The 20,353-nt window shown below is 33.7% G+C and overlaps 1 protein-coding gene across 1 annotated transcript; it reads left to right on the top strand.

Moving 5' to 3' along the window:
• Positions 1-2,109: 2,109 nt before the first annotated feature.
• On the top strand, positions 2,110-19,346 carry LOC586076 (copine-8). The gene is made up of 17 exons (XM_785871.5): positions 2,110-2,301; positions 2,864-2,904; positions 3,247-3,293; positions 4,145-4,248; positions 4,938-4,977; positions 10,451-10,527; positions 11,300-11,363; positions 12,642-12,745; positions 13,363-13,509; positions 14,276-14,342; positions 15,128-15,290; positions 15,604-15,785; positions 16,177-16,304; positions 17,137-17,239; positions 17,679-17,736; positions 18,242-18,315; positions 18,918-19,346. Exons 1-17 carry the CDS (start codon positions 2,225-2,227, stop codon positions 19,116-19,118), a joined length of 1,677 nt encoding a protein of 558 aa, XP_790964.3. The 5' UTR covers positions 2,110-2,224; the 3' UTR covers positions 19,119-19,346.
• The last annotated feature ends 1,007 nt before the right edge of the window (positions 19,347-20,353 follow it).

Raw genomic sequence — 20,353 nt, 5'->3', positions numbered from 1 at the left:
TTATTGCTTATATGGGAATCAAATAGTTTTTCACTGTTCACAGACAAATTAATGTATTTTATCATGGGTTATATTTAAACAAATTAAAACAAATCTTGAAATATGCTTGGAAGACAGTAAATCAGTTATGTTTTGTGTTATACAGCAGGGTGATTTAGTCTTTTTAAAGAAAATGTTAAAATGCATTTACGTATTTGATATGTAATGAGAATAATGATCAAATATAAACAGTGGCTTAATTAGGATTGACAATGCAGCGAAGCTATTCTCGCTACCGCAACTACGTTTTTGGGTCATAGAGGGCAGCACCAGCCAGTGGTATATTTGGTCGAGAACAGCTGGAATGTCTGATAGAAATTGTAGTTTTGGAACCAATAACTGTGATCAACAGATTATGATGGTGCCTATATATGTAGATCTCCTTTAAAATCATCGGGGTAATTCATGAAACCTGAACAAATAAGGAATTAGTTGGCATTGCTGTTCTATGGTAGCAGGAAGAAACTTATTGGCAGTAGGGTCAATCAAGCTTTTGTTAGTTTTGTAGAGATAGGTACTTCCTCTTATTGCATAACCATATATCAGTTTTAGTCTCGATTTAAAGATAAAGTTGAGTTCTGGTCATGCGATTGCATTGTGAAAGAAACAGTGTGGAATTGATCGCAACAATTTGATCATGTATTGGTGTGTACTGCAAGGTTCTGGAGTCATCAAAATGATAAGAAATTTGGCCCAGTCTTAATTAGTAAAGAATTCAGGCACTGTACACAGAAAGATGTATATGGGAATAAAACATGTGGCATAAAAACGGGCCTCATTTTTAAGCTGTTACTTGTCATATTTAGAATATGAAGGCATTTGAAGAGCCATATGCTTTTCAAGGAACTTTTTTTATCTGATGCTCTTCCACACTTTCATGATAACAATAATGATAACACTCACAGATTATTTGTCACCTCTCCCCAGAACTCAACTTTCTCTTTAATCTAGCATTCCTCTAAATGATAGCATTTCAGTCAGGTTTCTTCTTGATTCAGACTATGTTTAGGTTTAAGATATTGAATCGGTTGTTTGGCATTAATTAGCGCTGACAATTTTTGCTTCATCATTATTGTTTTTGGTTATATATAGATGTATTAGTCTAGGTTTAGGTTTAGGTGTAATGTTTTAGAGTTTAAGTTAGAAACTGTAGAGCGATTGTTGCTAGAGTTTGTGTCAATTACTGTTCTGTTTTGTAAATCATACAACTTTCTTTATATTTATTGAGATGTTCATATATCATCAATTTATTTTGTTATATTCTATCGATCATTAAATGCAAACATTTTCTATTAATCTTGATTTCTTTGAACTTCATGCTTGTCTGTCATGTTGGATGTGATATTCTAATGTAGGTACTTCTTTATAAAGATGTTGAAAGAGTTGGAACAACTGATATACATTTCTTTTTTTGGGGGGGGGGGGGGGGAGGAGGGGGATACAAGTTTACTTGCATGAGCTTTTATTTTAAAAAGTGACCATCCTTTCAGCTGCAATGTGTAGTACAATTTATGAATGAAGAGCAAATCTAATACTATTTTGTCAACTACAGAAATAAAGGGATGATACAATACCTCATGTTTCATTGACAAGTTATATCGAGAGCTTTTCGTCTTTATTTAAATAAAAACATCACATATACACAAAATTATAGTGGCTATGATTAAATAAGCTTGTGTACACTGAAGTTAAAAATGTTAAATTTTTTCCAATAATGATTACTGGATCATACACATGAAAGATTCCTTGATTTTATCAATAATATCTTGTCATTATCAATATGAGAAAAATGTTTTGCCATATAAATTCCACTGTGGGTATAATCTTTAGTTTGTTTAATAATAACTTTGGAGTGACTGTTTGTAATAAGACCGATCGAGCCAACAGCATAATATTTATTATCTCTTGAATATATGATGTTGAAGTCTGAAATTTTCCATTCTGTGGTCATTAGGCTGATCTGAGTCATCGTTTGAGTGCGTCAATGTATGATGCGGTCAAAATTATCTCTCGATGCGGTGTACGTATTTGTATAGTGGGATTACCATACGGACAGTATTGCGATATCTAGAGCGGAGATGGGCGTGGCTTCTTGTAATCAGTTGTGTTGACATATCATCAACACGCACACTCGACCGAACTATTCATTGCCTGCCGCTCTGTAAAATCCATTGGACTCTGCAAGATGGCGGGTACTGGTACGTTTCAACCGGGAACTGCTGGGGTAGCAGCATCACAAGTCGAGATTTCAGTGTCATGCAGGTATGGTTGAAATTTAGTCGGCGCTTTCTGCACCTCAAACAATCACTTCAATTTGTTCGGCCCCACATGCTATAAAATGTGTATAGTCTACGAGTACGATTGATACATGTCTGTAAAAAAAAAAAACACACACACACGCATAAATGACATATGGCCTAGCTACATGAGCAATCTATGCAGTCTGCTTAAAGGGGAAGTCCACCTTGGTAATAAGTTTGTTTTAATACAAAGAAGAAAATGAGAAGAACAGATCAGTGAGGCCGTAGGTTTGAGAAAAATCGGACAATACAGAAAGTTATAGTTTTTTTTAATCAAGGTCTAGGTCTATAACTTTTCATGAAATACTTCAAATCTGTGAGTCAAATTGGCAACAGCAACGCAGTCTCTAAATATAACAGCTAAGAGTCTTTGGATCCTGTGGATCATGTAGATCCTTTTAATGTATATACATTAATCATTTGTATGCTGGTCTGTTACACCTGCTGTTTATTAACATAGTTTTTGTTTTAAAATATTGATTAATTATTCAATGAAATATTATATTTACTTTGCCTTCAAACAGAAACCTCAAAGATAAAGATGTTCTTTCAAAATCAGATCCAAGTGAGTAAACTATATATGTTTCATTTTATATTTAATTATTGTTCTTTAAGTTGGGCTACTGTGTACAGAACCACTAACTTCATAAGTATGCATAAGTATGCAAATTCATGTGGTTTCTTCTGAATCTTCTCTTTCAATAACGGCAATGTTCACATTTGGGGGGTTGTTATTTTATTTGTTGCAAAAATTCATTAACACCTTTTCTCTATCTAGATGATTTTATAGAGACGTGAATTATTTATAATTTCAGCTTTTGTATTGTCATGCAGATAAAGCAGTATGCTATAAACTATGATGCTCTTTAGTGCTTTTGAGTAAGAAAATCTTTGTTTTCTGTTACAGTGTGTGTTCTCTACACCACACAGATGGGATCTAAACAATTCTATGAGGTAATTGTTTTTTGTTTGTTTGTTTGTTTGCACTTGATTTAAAAAGAAAAAAATATATCTTATTATTTATATAAACTATTGCAGTCCTCTTTGCAAGAAATTATGTTTAAATGCACATTAACTGCTTGGCACAGTGAAATATTTTCTCACAGTTACAGCCAGCAATGATTCTTTTTAATTGTTGCACTTTTCATTTTTCCTTTCCATCCTGAGAATTTCTTGGAGACTGTGACCACACTCTTAGTATTAGGTTTGATAATTACACATGAGTGCATTAATTAATCCTGTTATAATTATTGTTTATAAAGGGTGTCGTGTTATTCAGATATTTCCCTAGCTAGCTCATAATTCATATCACAATTTCTAAAGTAGTTTCAATTAATGCATGCAAAAAAAACAATTTTAATTCTGTAGTTATGCACAGTACCGAAAGTGAACAATTTGTAGATATCTGTTGTTAAAAGTAGTTTCTGTTTTAATAAAAAGCAGCAGATCCATGAGGGGGGAAATGTTTGAGGATTAAAAAAGCATTTTGATTTGTCTATCACATTTTTAGTTATAATTGTGTAAGTTAAAAAAAATACAAACGAGTGGAAAGAGGTTTAGCTTAGGAAAGCCAGCAAACAACTCTTAGGAAAATAAATATTCAAAAATTCAACAGCTAGTTCTTTATAATCATTCTTTTTCTTTTGGAAATCCAAAGTTTTTAGTCTTAAGTTTGGCAATAATTTTTGTTCATGTACTGTTTTTAGCCCATGTTTTTAGCCCTTGCATCTGTCATTATGATTAGATTGATTCTAATCATTAAATGTTCTCATTCATGTTATTATTGATTTGTAAATGCTTTGCAGTATGAAAGGACAGAACGAGTCAAAAACAACCTAAATCCTGATTTTGTTCAAAAATTCAACATGACCTACCTCTTTGAAGAGTGCCAAAGACTCAAATTTGAAGTGTAAGTCTCTCGTCCATCCTCCCGTCTTATTTGATTTATGAAAAGGAATTGAAGTATTTGCTATCATCTCATGTAATATCTACAGCGTAGTTTGTTTTATTACCTAATGTACCGTAGTTAGTTTTAGAGTGATAGTTTGGCTACAGCATCAAACTTGTTTGGAGAGTAATTTTTGTTTTTGATGGTGCCATATTATCTTGTAGACTTAGATAAGTGACCCCCCCCAAAAAAAAAAAAAAAAATAAATAAATTAAAAAAATAGTTTTTTTGTACTGTAGTGCTGTGGTATGAAATTGCACTGTCATCCATCATCCATCTATTCACTGTAGATCTTTTGATATAGCATTACTTTTGCATCTAAAAAATTATGCATAATTAGCTTTTTGCTGCTACCGTATTTTCATCCATCTAAAAGGTCAGTTGATTGCTTTCAATGTTTTCGTAGTCTGATACAAAAAGCATGGTCACATGATACCTTCCCATGATACAATATACCTTTGAGTTTCAGACTGCTAATTTTGGAGTCATCAAAGACATATGATACATGTTGAAAATGTTTCTTTTTGCAACTTCATTAGTTAGTTTGTAAGATATGTGCATAGAGATTTGCCGTCCTTATTTCATGTCTCAAGTTTTTCATGTATTAACTGGTATGTACTCTACATCTTTTTCCATTTTTCTTCGTTTAGGTACGACATAGACTCACCCACATCTGTTCTGGATGCACATGTAAGACACTTGAATTTTTCATGCACAAATGAAAAGGAAGGCATGAAAATCATCTTACGACTCACATTTATATATTAAATATAAGTACATTAACATGTCATAAACAAATAACTACAAATAACATGAATAACATAACAATGTAATATAATTTAGTCTCTCTTTTGAGAGCCAGAGGAATGCCAAACCCGTATTATTTGTACTCCCTTGGCTCTCAACAGATATTTACTTAAATATATTCTAGAAAATGTACATAACAACAATCAATGGCATATAAAAAGAACAACCCGTACAAAAAAATGTTCAATGGTATACCAATGGTATACCATTCGGAAGTACCACTGAAAATACCATACGCATACCATTCACAAACACCATTTAAATACCATTCGGATACCATTGAGATTACGCTCGCAACGTATGGGCACCATTCATCTACCAGTAAAATACCATCAACGTAATAATAATTTTTTGGATGCTCATTTGCATAATCACCAATGGTAGATGAATGGAACTTTTTACACCATTGAAATTTGAATATGAAATATGCAAATTTTGTACCATTAATCTACCATTGATTAAAGACCCTTTCCAATCAAGAAACAGTACTGTTTGGATGGGAAAATAGATGGTGGGTTAGGTGTCCTGACACTTCAGAAACATAAACATTGACTATATCACCCATTAAATAATTTCGGAATGGACCATGCATCGATCTAGTTCCAGTCAGCTAGTGTCCAAATTTTCTTTCTGTGCCCAAGCTCTAGCACCTTGTTATTAGTTTCATGCAACGGATTTTCACTTCTATAACATATTGCCATAGTCGTAGTTAGATTTGTTATAGATATAGATATCGAATTTGTTATAGTCAGTCAAACGTCTTTTGATTAACTTACTCTTTTCACTTTGATGTATATATTTCATATGTATTGTAATTTGTAATTTTATTTGATTTGTTTTGTTTTGTTTGATATGTTATTGTTTATCATTGTATTTTGTTTGTCTAGGACTTAGAGATGTCGGTAAGCGCTTTATAAGCACCGTATTTATTATCATTATTACCTTTGAAGCACCATTCATCATACAGAAAGTACACTAAAATACCATTTACCAGTCACTACTATTTACCATTAAGTAATTACCATTGAAATACCATTTAAAATTTAGTAACTATACCATCAAAGTACATGTGCCAATTATCATTTCATCACTATACCATTGAAACACCATTTACCAAAGACATATGTTCCACTGTATACACCATTCACGATTTAGTCAGTATACATACCATAAATTCAAATTCATTTCATTTCCACTTAAAAAAACATTTACAAATCAATAATGTATACATATAAATAATAGTGGCGGGGTCATAAAAAGCACTAAATTGGCTTGTTGAAAGTGACCCCTTAACAAATAACAAGAATATACATAACATATTATACATTGTAAGAAAAATATCAAAAAATTATTACAGAAAAATCTTAACAAAAACATCAAAATTTGCCAGATAGGAAACATCAACAAAATATTATCCTTTATGAATTCAGTAGGTGTTGTTTAACTAATCGTTTGAACTGTTTTACGGTCTTACTATTTTTTAGATGAGTTTGGAGGTTATTCCAAATAATTTGACCATTGTAAAAAAAAAAAAAAAAAATTTTTTTTTTTTTTTTTTTTTTTTATAGTATTGGAATTATGAATGGAACAATTCAAAGTAAAATAATCATCATACATCTTAGGAAGAAGTTTATGAGACAGTTGAAAAATGAAAATTGCAGTATTAAAGGTTAATAAACCATGGATAGGTAGGATTTGCATTTTTTTAAATAATGGTAGAGTGTGAGAAAGATAAAAAAGAGTGTGTACTAAGGCGAATCCCACGTTTCTGTAATTAATAATTTTGTTCAATAATTTAGAAGTGAAACCCCAAACAATATTACAATAATTAAAATGGGAAGAAATCAGGGCATGAAATACATTTTCAAAACAGTCTGAGGTAATAAATTCAATCTGAATAAAACACCAATATTTTTAGATAAAGTGTTACAAAGATGATTTTATGGTGGTTCCAAGATAGTTTTTCATCTACCATTACTCCTAAAAATGTTGTACTTGACACCCAAGTTTTTATGCCTCCGCCACCGAAGGTGGTGCCGGAGGCATCATGTTTTCGGGTTGTCCGTCCGTACGTCCGTCCGTCCGTCCGTCCGTCCGTCCGTCCGTCCGTCCGTCCCGTTTGACCGTTATCACAATATCTCAAGAACCATTTAAGATTTAAACTTAAGACTCGGGAATAGTATATATCACCATAGGAAGATGATCTGATTAGATTTTGGAGTACGTAGGTCAAAGGTCACAGGTCACAGAGGTCAACTTATGAAATTCCTTGTATTGAGTTTGTTAGCGCGATATCTCAAGAACCATTTGAGATTTAAACTTCAAACTTAAGGATAGTATGTATCACCATAGGAAGACGATCTGATTAGATTTTGGAGCACGTATGTCAAAGGTCAAGGGTCACAGAGGTCAACTTATGAAATTCCATACATTGAGATTGTTATCATGATATCTCAAGAACCACTGGAGATTTAAACTTCAAACTTAGTGATAGTGTGTATCACTATAGGAAAACAATCTGATTAGATTTTGGAGCACGTATGTCAAAGGTCAAGGGTCACAGAGGTCAACTTATGAAATTCCATACATTGAGATTGTTATCATGATATCTCAAGAACCACTGGAGATTTAAACTTCAAACTTAGTGATAGTGTGTATCACTATAGGAAAACAATCTGATTAGATTTTGGAGCACGTAGGTCAAAGGTCAAGGGTCACAGAGGTCAACTTATGAAATTCCATACATTGAGATTGTTATCATGATATCTCAAGAACCACTGGAGATGTAAAAACTTCAAACTTAATGATAGTGTGTATCACCATAGGAAGACAATCTGATTAGATTTTGGAGCACGTAGGTCAAAGGTCAAAGGCCACAGCACACATTATGAATGCAAAAACAGCTTGTGATCGCGTTATCTCAAGAACCGATTGATGGATTCATGCCAAAATTAGGTCATGTTTGTTACTTGCAGAGCCAATGAACTGAGTAGATTCTTGGTTCATAAGGTCAAAGGTCAAAGGTCATGGGCCCATTATGTATGCAAAAATAGCTTGTGAACGCATTCTCATTAGAACTGACAGATGGATTACTATTTAACTCAAAACATCTTGCAGAGCCAATGAACTGAGTAGATTTTATGGTCATGAGGTCAAAGATCAAAGGGTCATATATGTATATGAGAAATTGCTTGTAATCACAATATTCTGAGAACCTGTCAATGGATTACCATTGAACGTGAATTCAATTTTTTTTTTTCTGTTTTGGTTTGTAAAATTGCTCTATAACGGAGGCATCATTTTCGACTGCGCGCAGTCGAATTCCATCTAGTTTTTTATTTGAATAATACAAATTTAAATCCATTGGAATTTTGGTTTTAGTTCCAAACGTAATAGAATTAGTTTTATTAGTATTTAATATTAACTCATTGGATTTCATCCACATACTTAAATTTGTTAATTGAGTATTTACGAAATGAAATAAAATTGTTGATAAATAACTTGATAAAACTTCTAAAGGTGTGCCCCTAATAACCGTAATATTTTAATTTTTGTAATGAAATAGAATGATTTATAAGCTGCTTTAATTAACAATAACAGGCTGTTCAACTCTTCATGTAAGTAAATGTATAATAATGTACATCACAGAGTTATGTAAGTGGGACCACAGGCACAAAACAGCAGTTACTCATGGTAAAGAGATACATATCAGATCCAAAATTACTCCAAATTGAAGAAAAAACTAAAGATCCTTCATTGTTCCTGAGGACTAGGGTATTATTCCTTGCAGTTTGTCAGCTTTTAAAAGTTGATCATGAAAAAAAAAATTCACGAAAAAAAAAGCGAAATCACAGAGCAAAATGTAGATCAAAGTATAAGGTACATCTAGTTTTCTCAAAGTCACTACCAGTAAAATACCATTCACCATACAGACTCTACTATTGAAACACCATTCACTATCAGTCACCTCATTGAAACACCATTGACCATGCAATTCAACCATTGAAACGCCATTCATCATACAGACTCTACCATTGAAACACCATTCACCATCAAACGCCACCATTGAAATACCATTCACCATACAATTTCATCATTGAAACACCATTCACCATACAGATTCTACCATTGAAACACCATTCACCATCATACACCACCATTGAAACACCATATTCACCATACAGACTCATTGAAACCACATTCACCATCATACACCACCATTGAAACACCATTCACCATACAGAATCCACCATTGTGGCACACCATTGAAATACTATTCACCATACAATTTCACCATTGAAATACCATTTACCATACAGACTCTACCATTGAAACACCATTCATCATCATACACCATCATACACCACCATTGAAACACCATTCACCATACAGACTCTACCATTGAAACCACATTCACCATCATACGTACACCACCATTGAAACAACATTCACCATACAGAATCCACCATTGGCACACCATTGAAATACCATTTACCATACAATTCCACCATTGAAACACCATTCACCATACAGATTCTACCATTGAAACACCATTCACTATCATACACCACCATTGAAACACCATTCACCATACAGAATCCACCACTGGCACACCATTGAAATACCATTTACCATTGACGCTACCTTTCAAACACCATTCATTTACCATTAGGTTTTTTTGTAAGGGAAATCACAGCCAAGATTGAATATCAATTATTTATCAATTATTACAAATTTCAGATAAAAACTGTATATTTTTGCTAGCAGACATAGACATCATACTGGATGTCAAAGAAAAGAGACAAGAGAGAGAAAGAGAGAGAAAAAGAGATAGCTAATGAATTTCCTTACTTCAATATAGCTGAAGTGAAAGGGAACAAGAGATGAATATTATACATGACTTCCGGATAAGAATCTCATGATATATATATCTGTAAAGCGCTTAGGCACATTGTTGGATCGATGTATTGAGCGCTGTAAAAACAACAGAATATTATTATATATTATATATTATGATGGATCTACAATTGTCATATGAGAGGAATCACTGTTTGACGTAACATCTGTACTCGAAAGTGAAACAAATATTTCCCTTCTCACGCCAGTTTGAATAGGACAGAATGAACATTTTCTAAGGGTACTTCTGTTTTCAATTGTGAATTTTGAAGGGCTGTCAAACAAAACAATTAATTGCCTACAAAAAGAGATTATTTGAGTTTGTATGAATGTTGGAATTGAGATGATGAAATGGTTTAAGTGGGGGGGGGGGGGGGGGGAGGAGAGAGACAGCAATGGAGAAGGAAAGAATCAAGTATGCAAGAATGATGTACATGTATTTAATATTTCATCTCTTTAGGATTTTCTGGGAAGGCTTGAGACAACGCTGGGAGAAGTCCTGGGCTCGATGAACAATAGACTAGAAAAAGATCTCAAGTGAGTACTGGTAATCCAAAAATGGTCTGTATCTTTACTTCTTCCAGAAATGTACAGATCAATTGTCAGGGTCAATAAATAACTTTGATTCAAGCCTGATTAACATGAAAAGCTGAATGAAATGTTATATGTTCTAGTCGAAACAACGCAAAAACTTGTGATATATCTTAAAGCCACACTGTCCTACTGGTAGCTATACTTGCTCCCTCTATATAGAAAACAATGCCTAATCGGTGACCATTGGTCCCCCATGATCCTCCTTTTCTGCTGTTAATTGAGAGCTGAGTTGATGAGATAACCACCTGTCCAGTGACCTTGCAGTGTGGTCTAATCCCTCCTATAAACTATGGTAGTACAGATAAGCTTTAATAGAGAAGTCAGATTCTATATTCTTATTTAGAAAATAATGCTTACAACCTATGCACAGCTTTCATTAACTCCCTTAATGCATATTTGTAAGATTTCTAGTACTTTTCCCATTGCTTACTGGAACCAGGTGATCCCTGCATTAAGCCTATAGTAATTATATAATTCAGTAGTCAGCAGGTAAAAGAAAAGTGAGATATGGCCAAGTCTATAAATAGCCTTTATGTTGGATTTTTTTTTAGCGAAGTGAATCAAGTAGAATATACAAAGTGAAAAATAATTCTTTATACTCCGCCACTCCATGTACACTCTTGTCAAATGGATTTTAATTTACTCTACCAATCCATTATATTTGTTTATTTGTAATGAATTAATTATTTATGTTTGTTTGTTTGTTTTTGTGCAGAGATAAAGACAACAAATCTTGTGGAAAAATAATAATAACAGCGGAAGAAGTCAGTGATTGCAAGGTAAAATAAACCCCAAAGTTTTATAGGATTACCATTTTTATCATAATACATAGATGCATTGATAAAAGAAGATTAAAATAAGCTATTTTTGTAATATAATCAAACTTAATGCACCAATCTCTGTAAATAGCCTCATTACAAATTATTGTAAAGTGCCTCATTACAAATTATTGTAAAGTGCCTCGTTACAAATCTTTGTAAATAGCCTCATTACAAATTATTGTAAAGTGCCTCGTTAACAAATTATTGTAAAGTGCCTCATTACAAATCTTTGTAAATAGCCTCATTACAAATTATTGTAAAGTGCCTCATTACAAATTATTGAAAAGTGCCTCATTACAAATTTTTTCATTCACCTGTTACAAATAATGGCATTCAATAGTCAGAATGCAAATTGCATGCATTACATGTTGTTAGGTAGGACAAAAATTAAGTGTTTGTCCTACCTAGCAACAATTAATGTATGCAATTCACATTCCAACTATTGAAATACAATTATTTATACAGGTGAAAGAAATAATTTCTGATCAGGCACTTTACAAAGATTTGTGCATTAAGTTTTAATTACATTACAAAAATGGTCTATTAGAGTAGAATGCATTTGTATTTTTGAATTCAGATGGAGATAAGGACTCAAATAATAGAATACCTGGGGGGTGTTTCACAAAGACTAAGATTGGTTGTTCTCACCATTGGTCTTTCAAGGGACATCGAAAATCTACAGAATTTACATTTTTGATAGTTCATTGTTGAAGAAGAAAAGTTAATATTTACATTTAAAACCGAGGTTATATTTAATACTTGGAATTATAGTATGGTATGCGATTTATGCCCTTAAAACGTATTAAACCAGATGTAAAATTGGAGGGGAAAACCCTTAGAAATTATGATTTTCAGATAATATTTTTTCGTTCATTAATGAACCATCAAAAAATGTAAATTCTCTAGATTTGTGACCACGATTTGTATGTCCCTTGGGAAACCAATGCCAGGAATGGTTAGAGGAACAAATGGCATGAACGGCCTGCCATAAGGATATAGTTCAAGTCCAACTTAGTTTCTTAGACTGATCTTAGTCTTTAAGAAACACTCCCTGGACATACATGTTTAACATTGTTTTCAGATGACTAACACATATATCTCAGCAAAAAATAAATGTCAGTGGTAAGTTCACTGTGCATGATGATACGTATGTGGTAAGGCCATATTGGTGAAGCAATAAATCATGAATATCATTCTTTTACATTCATGAACTGTTTTTCTCTTAATATCATGAAGGATGAGGCCCACCTCAATTTCAAAGGAAGGAAACTCGATAAAAAGGATTTCCTAGGAAAGTCGGACCCATTTCTTGTATTCTACAGATGCAACGAGGATATGAGGTGATTACATGGACTTTGAATGTTTGATTCAGCATTAATGCTGCCGACATGTTTTTAAAGTTGTAAAGTTCTGGCATTGTTTGCGATTGTGTCTTTGATAATGAATAATAGCTAGGGCACAATGCTTGGTTCTTGTATAGTGCTCGTGTTCATCACAATGACAATTCCGGTGCCCCAGCATTATTAATGCATTCAAGGCCAATAAATGAATATGTAGCGCTCCATGCAGCGGATTGGGTACCCATTAATTTACACCAAGATGGAGAGTGGCAGATATTAATTAACATATGGATTGCTTTCTTTGACTCTCTGCATGGTCCCTCGTTGTCCACACTTGCAATTTTGCACAAAGCATCATGTACCAAATAATGGAAGGATGCACTTATTGTATTAAATAGAGGGAACAGACAGAATTAAATGTTTGAAGTAGGGACATATTTCTATTCAGTGGGGAAAAGTACTGTTTGTGTTTATGACTACTGTACTTTGGACCCTAATGTAACAGCCATGTAATAGTCATGTATTATCAACAGCAATATCAGGCTTATTATTGACTTTATTTCTTTTTATACATTATGTTTCGAGAACTGATAATGAAATATGTTTGTTCAATACAGTTTTACAATCTGCCACAAGACGGAAGTGATCAAGAACACTCTAGACCCAGTATGGAGACCTTTCTCAGTCATGGTTAGAGTTCTGTGTAACGGTGACCTTGATAGAACTATCAAGGTCGAATGCTTTGACTGGGACAGTGATGGAAGGTAAATTTGTTGACACGGCTTATTTAAAAAATAACTTTGAAAAGTGGAGTATTTGGGGACGATTACTTCAAGTAGTCAAGTGGCAAGTGAATCTGTCATAAACCTTGACTTGTGTTACATGGAATGGATTTCACATGATATTTCTTTAAAGATCCCCTACTCCACTATCTTTGTATATTCTTGCCATCCTTTTCTTCCCTGTTCTCCCAATCTTCTTTGCATAGTTTTGCAAGAGACTTTGATTACACCTCCTATATCAGACTTTTGAGGTTGTAGGCTCCCTACCACCCCACTATCATGACACTCGTCTCTGTCACACGTAATATTTCTTCCTCTCCCAATCTTTATTTATTTATTTATGGACGCATGTTCACGATTCATTGGGGTTAAAAAGAATATGGTGTAACAAATCATTTTCAATTTTACAATCCATTTGAATTGACTACACATGAAAAGAATGTTTTACCAAAGACAAGTTGCAACTTGCAACTATTATACAGTTTAAAGAATGAACACACAAAGGTGATGAAACATAAGAAAATAGAGCTTGAATTGTTACAACACCTTTCAAATATATAATATATGACAAATTAAATTCCTAAAGGGCTTTGAACTATTTACACTATTTACAAAGAACAAGACTAGTCAAATGTCTTTTAGATCACAAGAGAATTAAATGATATATAGATTTATGAATATGTAAGTAATATCTTTCATCTGTGAAATGATAAATACAATTGCATTCTGTTTGCTTACAATTTAACAGCCATGATCTGATTGGACAATTCAACACAAACATGAGACAGCTGACGGAAGGCAGAGGTTCCTTTGAGGTAATGACAGTCATAATTATCATCAATCAATATTCATAAACAATGATTAAAGCACTTTATCACGAGGTGGCAATGTGCTGAATAATGTATCTGATACTACCAACTTTCAACTGTAAGATGCTCGTGCAGTCAAGGAGCTAGTTTTCCCTATTAGGAATCTATTTACTTCATTACCTGGGTTGAGACAGGCAAATGTAAATTAACTCTTCATCTTCTTTGGTTCAATTACCAACTTCCACTGTAAGATGCTCAATCAGTCAACAAAGTTCTTCTTATTTGGAAACTATTTACCACATCACCTGGGTGGAGACAGGCAAATTTTGTAAATTACCTCTTTGTCTGCTTTGATCAAGTAATGGAACCAGAGGTGGATGCCACAGGTTCTGTTATCACAAATACAGTCATTATGGAAGACATCAGTTAATTTAACTTATCGTCATGAAATGAAACATATAAAAAAAAAAAAGGTGTTCGTAATGGATTATTGCCAATTGATAAACAGCTTATTGTCCAAATTTTTGGAACGTAAACTCATTTTTTCTTTATGGAGGTTAGGTTAGCTATACAAAAACGATATAATTATGGGACATATACCCTAAGAATGGTGTTCATGATCTTCCAAAAGACATTAGTTTCATGCAAAGACTCATCTTTTTGTATCTTTGCATCTTTTGTTGTGTGCATGTTCAAACCACTCTGTTTGCTGTAATACAGTTTTTAGTTTAAAAGAAGGAAAAGATGATATTTGATGCAGGTATATGTAATATTTCTGTCTTATCTGTTAGCTCATTAATCCGAAGAAAGCTGCAAAGAAGAAGGGATACAAGAACTCTGGTACAATTGATCTTGTGAGTTGTTCTGTGGAGAAGAAGCCTAGCTTCTTAGACTACATCTCAGGTGGAATGCAGATCAACTTCACCGTTGCGATTGACTTCACTGCTTCCAATGGTAGGCACAAATAATAAAATGCAAATTTCAAAATTGGATATAAATGTCTTCTAAGTCCTTTGTTTGTGGTTTTGATTGGTTCCAATATGCATTTATGTGTGATAGAACATGCCGCAAAAGCATATAGAATTGAATGCATATGTTTCACATGATTGATAATATTTGCCTGTGTTAATCTCTAAGGTTGTTTTTATTGTCCTTTAAGATATGGCAAAGGTTTAGGAAATTTGTGAAGTTGATCATAAGAATTTTTAACCATTTTTGTTCTAAGTCAGTTAACCATTCTCATATTTATATGTTTCTTTGCCGACAGGTAATCCCAATCGCACCAACTCCCTGCATTACATCAACCCCTACAGTCCTAATCACTATGAACAAGCCATCATGTCGGTCGGAGAAATTATTCAAGATTATGACTCTGATAAACTCTTCCCGGTCCTAGGCTTCGGGGCTAAGATACCTCCAAATGGGCAGGTCTCACATGAATTCCCAGTGGTGAGTTATTGGATAGAAGTATTACATGATCTGTCTCTTGTCTCTTGTATTATATACAAGCTGTATTTTTATTTTAAATTTCAAAAGACTCTCATGTAACAAATTGTTCTACTTTATGTATTCTCATTTGTAGTATTAAAGCCCGTCTGTACTAGTTTGGCCTTGGTCTAATTGACCTCCCTGCAAGATCACTGACAGGTGGTTATCTTATCAAATCCGCTCTCAATTAACATAAGAAAAAGAGGATCATGGGGGACCAATAACAGGCACCGATTAGGCATTGTTTTCTATATAGAGGGCGCAAGTAGTGCAGTGGGGCTTTAAAGATCAATGACTAAGCAATCTGTGATAGCTAGACGCTTCTGTTTTCTTCTTGTGTCCATTTTTACAGACCTTCAATGCTCAGAACCCTTTTGTATGCGGTCTACAAGGTATCCTTCAAGCATATAAATCCTGCATCTCTCAGGTCCAGCTTCACGGTCCTACAAACTTCTCACCAGTCATCAACCATGTAGCAAAGTAAGCAAGAGAAGAAGTTGTATCGTAGTGAAGATACATCTTTTAAAGCACTCGTTGTTCCTTACGCTAGTGTTCCAGTCTGTGAATTGGCATTTGGTCTATACTTGTTTGTCTGCTACCCAGTTAGTCTATAATGGTCTACACCTAGCTAGTCAATCCCCATGGATTAATAATCATTAATCATTTGGTCTAATGACCATTTATACTAATTTAATCTGGTATAATTTGGTATAATCCCCAAGAAGTCTACTACCCATTTGGTATATAGTTCATTTAGTCTAATAACCAGGTAGTATAATACCCTGTTTGTTTAATACCCATTTCGTCTACTATCCATAAAGTCTAATATTTGTTTGATTATTTTTATTATTTATGATTAAATGATAATTATACCATGTTGAGAGTAGACAAAATGGACATTAGGCCAACTGGGACCTAGACTGACTGTAAATAGGACTAAATGAGCAATTGACCAAATGGGTAGTAGACTTATTGGACATTAGACCACATGGGTAGTAGACTCATTAGAGATATTAGACCAAAATGAAATTAGACCAAATGACTAGTAGCTTAAATGGTCATTAGACCGGATGATAAGTAGACGAAATGATTATTAGACCACACTCATAGCCACCATGCTGTGTTGTAAATCTGACCTCTCATAATCAAAGAAATTCTTCCCCTACAAGTATCCCATTTACCAGTTCTTGATCAACATAGGGAATACCGGTACCGGTATGTAATATTCTTGAATGTAAAAGTCAAATACCTATTGGAAAACTCAAAGGTTCTATTTTTTTTAAAAACTTCACTGTTTTTCCCCTTCTTATAGGTTTGCCCAGCAGTATCCAGATGGTTCCAATTATTTTGTTCTTCTCATCATCACTGATGGAGTCATATCAGATATGGAGATGACCAAGATGGCTGTTATCAACGTAAGTACAGATGATCAAATTTATATCGGGGTATTATTCAAGGTTATCTCGATTTAAATGTATTTTTTTTTAATAATTCATTGATTTTCAAATGTACCAATATGTTTTGAAATTTACTATTTTAAGTTTTTTGTTTGTTTGCTTAATTTTTTTTTTAATGTGATGTAGGAGGGGAAGGTACATTCATCACAAATTGTTGAAATGATTACATAAAATTATTGTTATGTTTAAAAAGGAAGTGCCTGCAGATATTGCACTCAAAAGTTAATACGGTATCTGTAACAGGGTATCAAATCAGAATTTTCAGTATCCAAACCCCTGGCCCTATGAGGCAAGTTCTCTGAAACTGGTATTTACTGTTCGAGTAGAACACATTTTCTCATAATTTTAAAAGGCTGACATTATATTGAGGATGATTCTCTTCTATTTCTCTTCACAGGCCAGTAGGCTACCCATGTCCATCATCATTGTAGGAGTGGGCGCCGCAGAGTTTGATGGTAAGCACCAAATAGGCAATTACGCACAACATCACATTGACATTAGTCACACTATACCACTTCAGCCAATTTGAAATGCCCACACATATAGTGATTACAACTTTCAAAAATTCACAACTTTTTTTACATTTAATCAGATTTAATTGAAACTTTCATCAGTTTGCTTCTCTGATTTTTCTGCTTTCTTTTAGAGAAGTTGTCTATTTGGGTTGATTTTCCTTTTAATACAAACGAAACCATTTCAGACGTTGAGCTTCAAACATTTTTCGTTTATGCACTGTTCCTACTACCGTATGTATTACATCTCGATGTAACCCACTGAATTGTATCTGTAAACAATTATTTTACATGGTGAATAAATAAAACAAACAAACTAGAATAAGTCGATAGATGTGGCGCTAAGAAAGGAAAATATGGAATAGTAATTGATTCCCTGTTCTGTAAAAATTCAGTCTGAGTATATACACGTGTAAACCTGTTTCATGTGTCATCTTTTCACTTTCAGCAATGGAGGAGCTGGATGCCGATCAGAAGGCTTTATCTTGCCGGGGTCATGTAGCGCAGAGAGACATAGTACAGGTAGGAAACATTTGTATCAATTCAGAATAATAATAATGAATGATAATAAATAATAATAATAAATAAATAATAAATAATAAATAATAATAATGAATGATAATAAATAATAATAATAAATAAATAATAAATAATAATAATAAAAATGGTGCTTATAAAGCACTTACCACCAAAGCCTCTAAGCGCTAGAGATATATACATGAAGAGTAATTTAGCTGTTCAATATTCTTCTGTTCACTCAAGATTAAGTTTTATTGTCCATAATATTACTTTGTTTCCAGTGGTGTTACATGCAATATAGGAATAAACATGATATTGTGTGCTGTGCTCTATATAATTATTGAGCTATTGTAACATTAAAGCCTGTCTGTACTAGTTGGGCCAAGGGGGATTAGCCCTCCCTGCAAGGTCACTTACAGGTGGTTATCTCATAAAATCAACTCTCAATTAACATAAGAAAAAAAGGATTATGGGGGACCAACATGCAGGCACCGATTAGGCATTGTTTGCTATATAGAGGGTGCAAGTAGCTATAAGTAGTGCAGTGGGGCTTTAAAGCTGCTTGCTTAATCTTCTACATCTAAACTTTTATCTTGTATTTCCAGTTTGTACCATTCCGTGATTACATCAACGCTACAGCAGGGAACGTGGACCTGAGTCAGGCCAAGCTGGCCAAGGATGTTCTAGCTGAAGTTCCAAACCAGGTCCTGGCCTTCATGAAGAGTAAGGGGATTCCTCCAAAAGATGTCCCTGCGTCACACCAATCTCTCAATGCTGCTGCACCTTCAGCACCCCCTCCTCAATAGAGGGATTAGCACAGCACTAGCACTAGATTTCCCCCTTAAGCAGTTGCTGAATATCTGCAATATTTTTGAAAGGTTGACACATGAAACTGTAATAGGAAGGTTGAACGACCTAAAAGGTACTATATCCCATTTGCAGGAATTATGAATATGTCACGTATGTCCCATCTGTGAAATTTAAACGTTAGCAGTGACCTAGTATTCAAATTATGCGTAGAAACCTGTTTACTTTCTAGACTTCACTGTCAGACACTATTGAGAGACTGACTGACTTCATTTTTCCTTTGGTAATAAAATCCATGAAATGAGCTGTAAAGGCTACATGAGCATTTGTCTACGTCATTAACGAACTTCATGCAACGGCCAAATAAAACTTAATGAATCTTTGGGCTGCACAAAACATACACAATTCGGTACAAAGGTCTGAAAATCAGACTATTTACTATAAAGATTGCAATCCTTGAAGTCGATTCGACAATTAACGGTTGTTATTTTCCCATTAAACCTTTTCATTTCTGTGGGCCTGCAAATGGGACAGAGTACCTTTCAAGCTGAAGGAATAATAGAGAGCAAACAAATCAAAGTTTTTTGGAGTGTCTGTACTATATGGTTTTGATTATAAATCATCATTCAGCAACATTTCAAATTTGTCTAGGTTATTGTGTATGTTGGATAGGAGAAGTTTACGAGAGTCTGGAATTTTATGAACATTTTTAATCAGACCCCCAGGGGTTTATCATATTACTTTTATTACCTGAGTTTATGTTTTTGTACTTAAGATTTTGTAATTCCTGTAGATAATTTTTTGTGGTATTTATGCAGTTACACTTGTTATGAACTATGTCTCAATATATGTGTCTTGAATCTTTATAACCAATAAATGTACATCACTTTGTAGATTTGCTTGTATATGTAATTTAGACCGAAAATGGAGTCTGAATTTTAGGAATTCATAGTTTCAAGGTGCCTTTTTTTTTGTTACCAAAATTAGCAGATAGTTCTGTTTTTTAGCTTACAGAGTACTTAACTTTGAGTATTAGAAAATTGAAAGGCGATGGGATGACATATCCATATTAGACACATTTATATATCCTCTGAAATGACTTTTTATTTGAATTTCATACAACAAAAAAGATATGACAACTATTATTTGTCACATTTCTCAGAAACAAGGAATTCAGATTTGTAGATCTGTTTTTTAATAAACCTAATGTCAGATCATTTGTAAAAACAAAATA

The sequence above is a fragment of the Strongylocentrotus purpuratus genome, unplaced genomic scaffold (assembly GCF_000002235.5).
Source record: "Strongylocentrotus purpuratus isolate Spur 01 unplaced genomic scaffold, Spur_5.0 spur5_scaffold_6, whole genome shotgun sequence".
NCBI lineage: Eukaryota > Metazoa > Echinodermata > Echinoidea > Camarodonta > Strongylocentrotidae > Strongylocentrotus > Strongylocentrotus purpuratus.
Note: the sequence above shows the minus strand (reverse complement) of the source record. Positions and strands in the feature narration are given on the sequence as shown.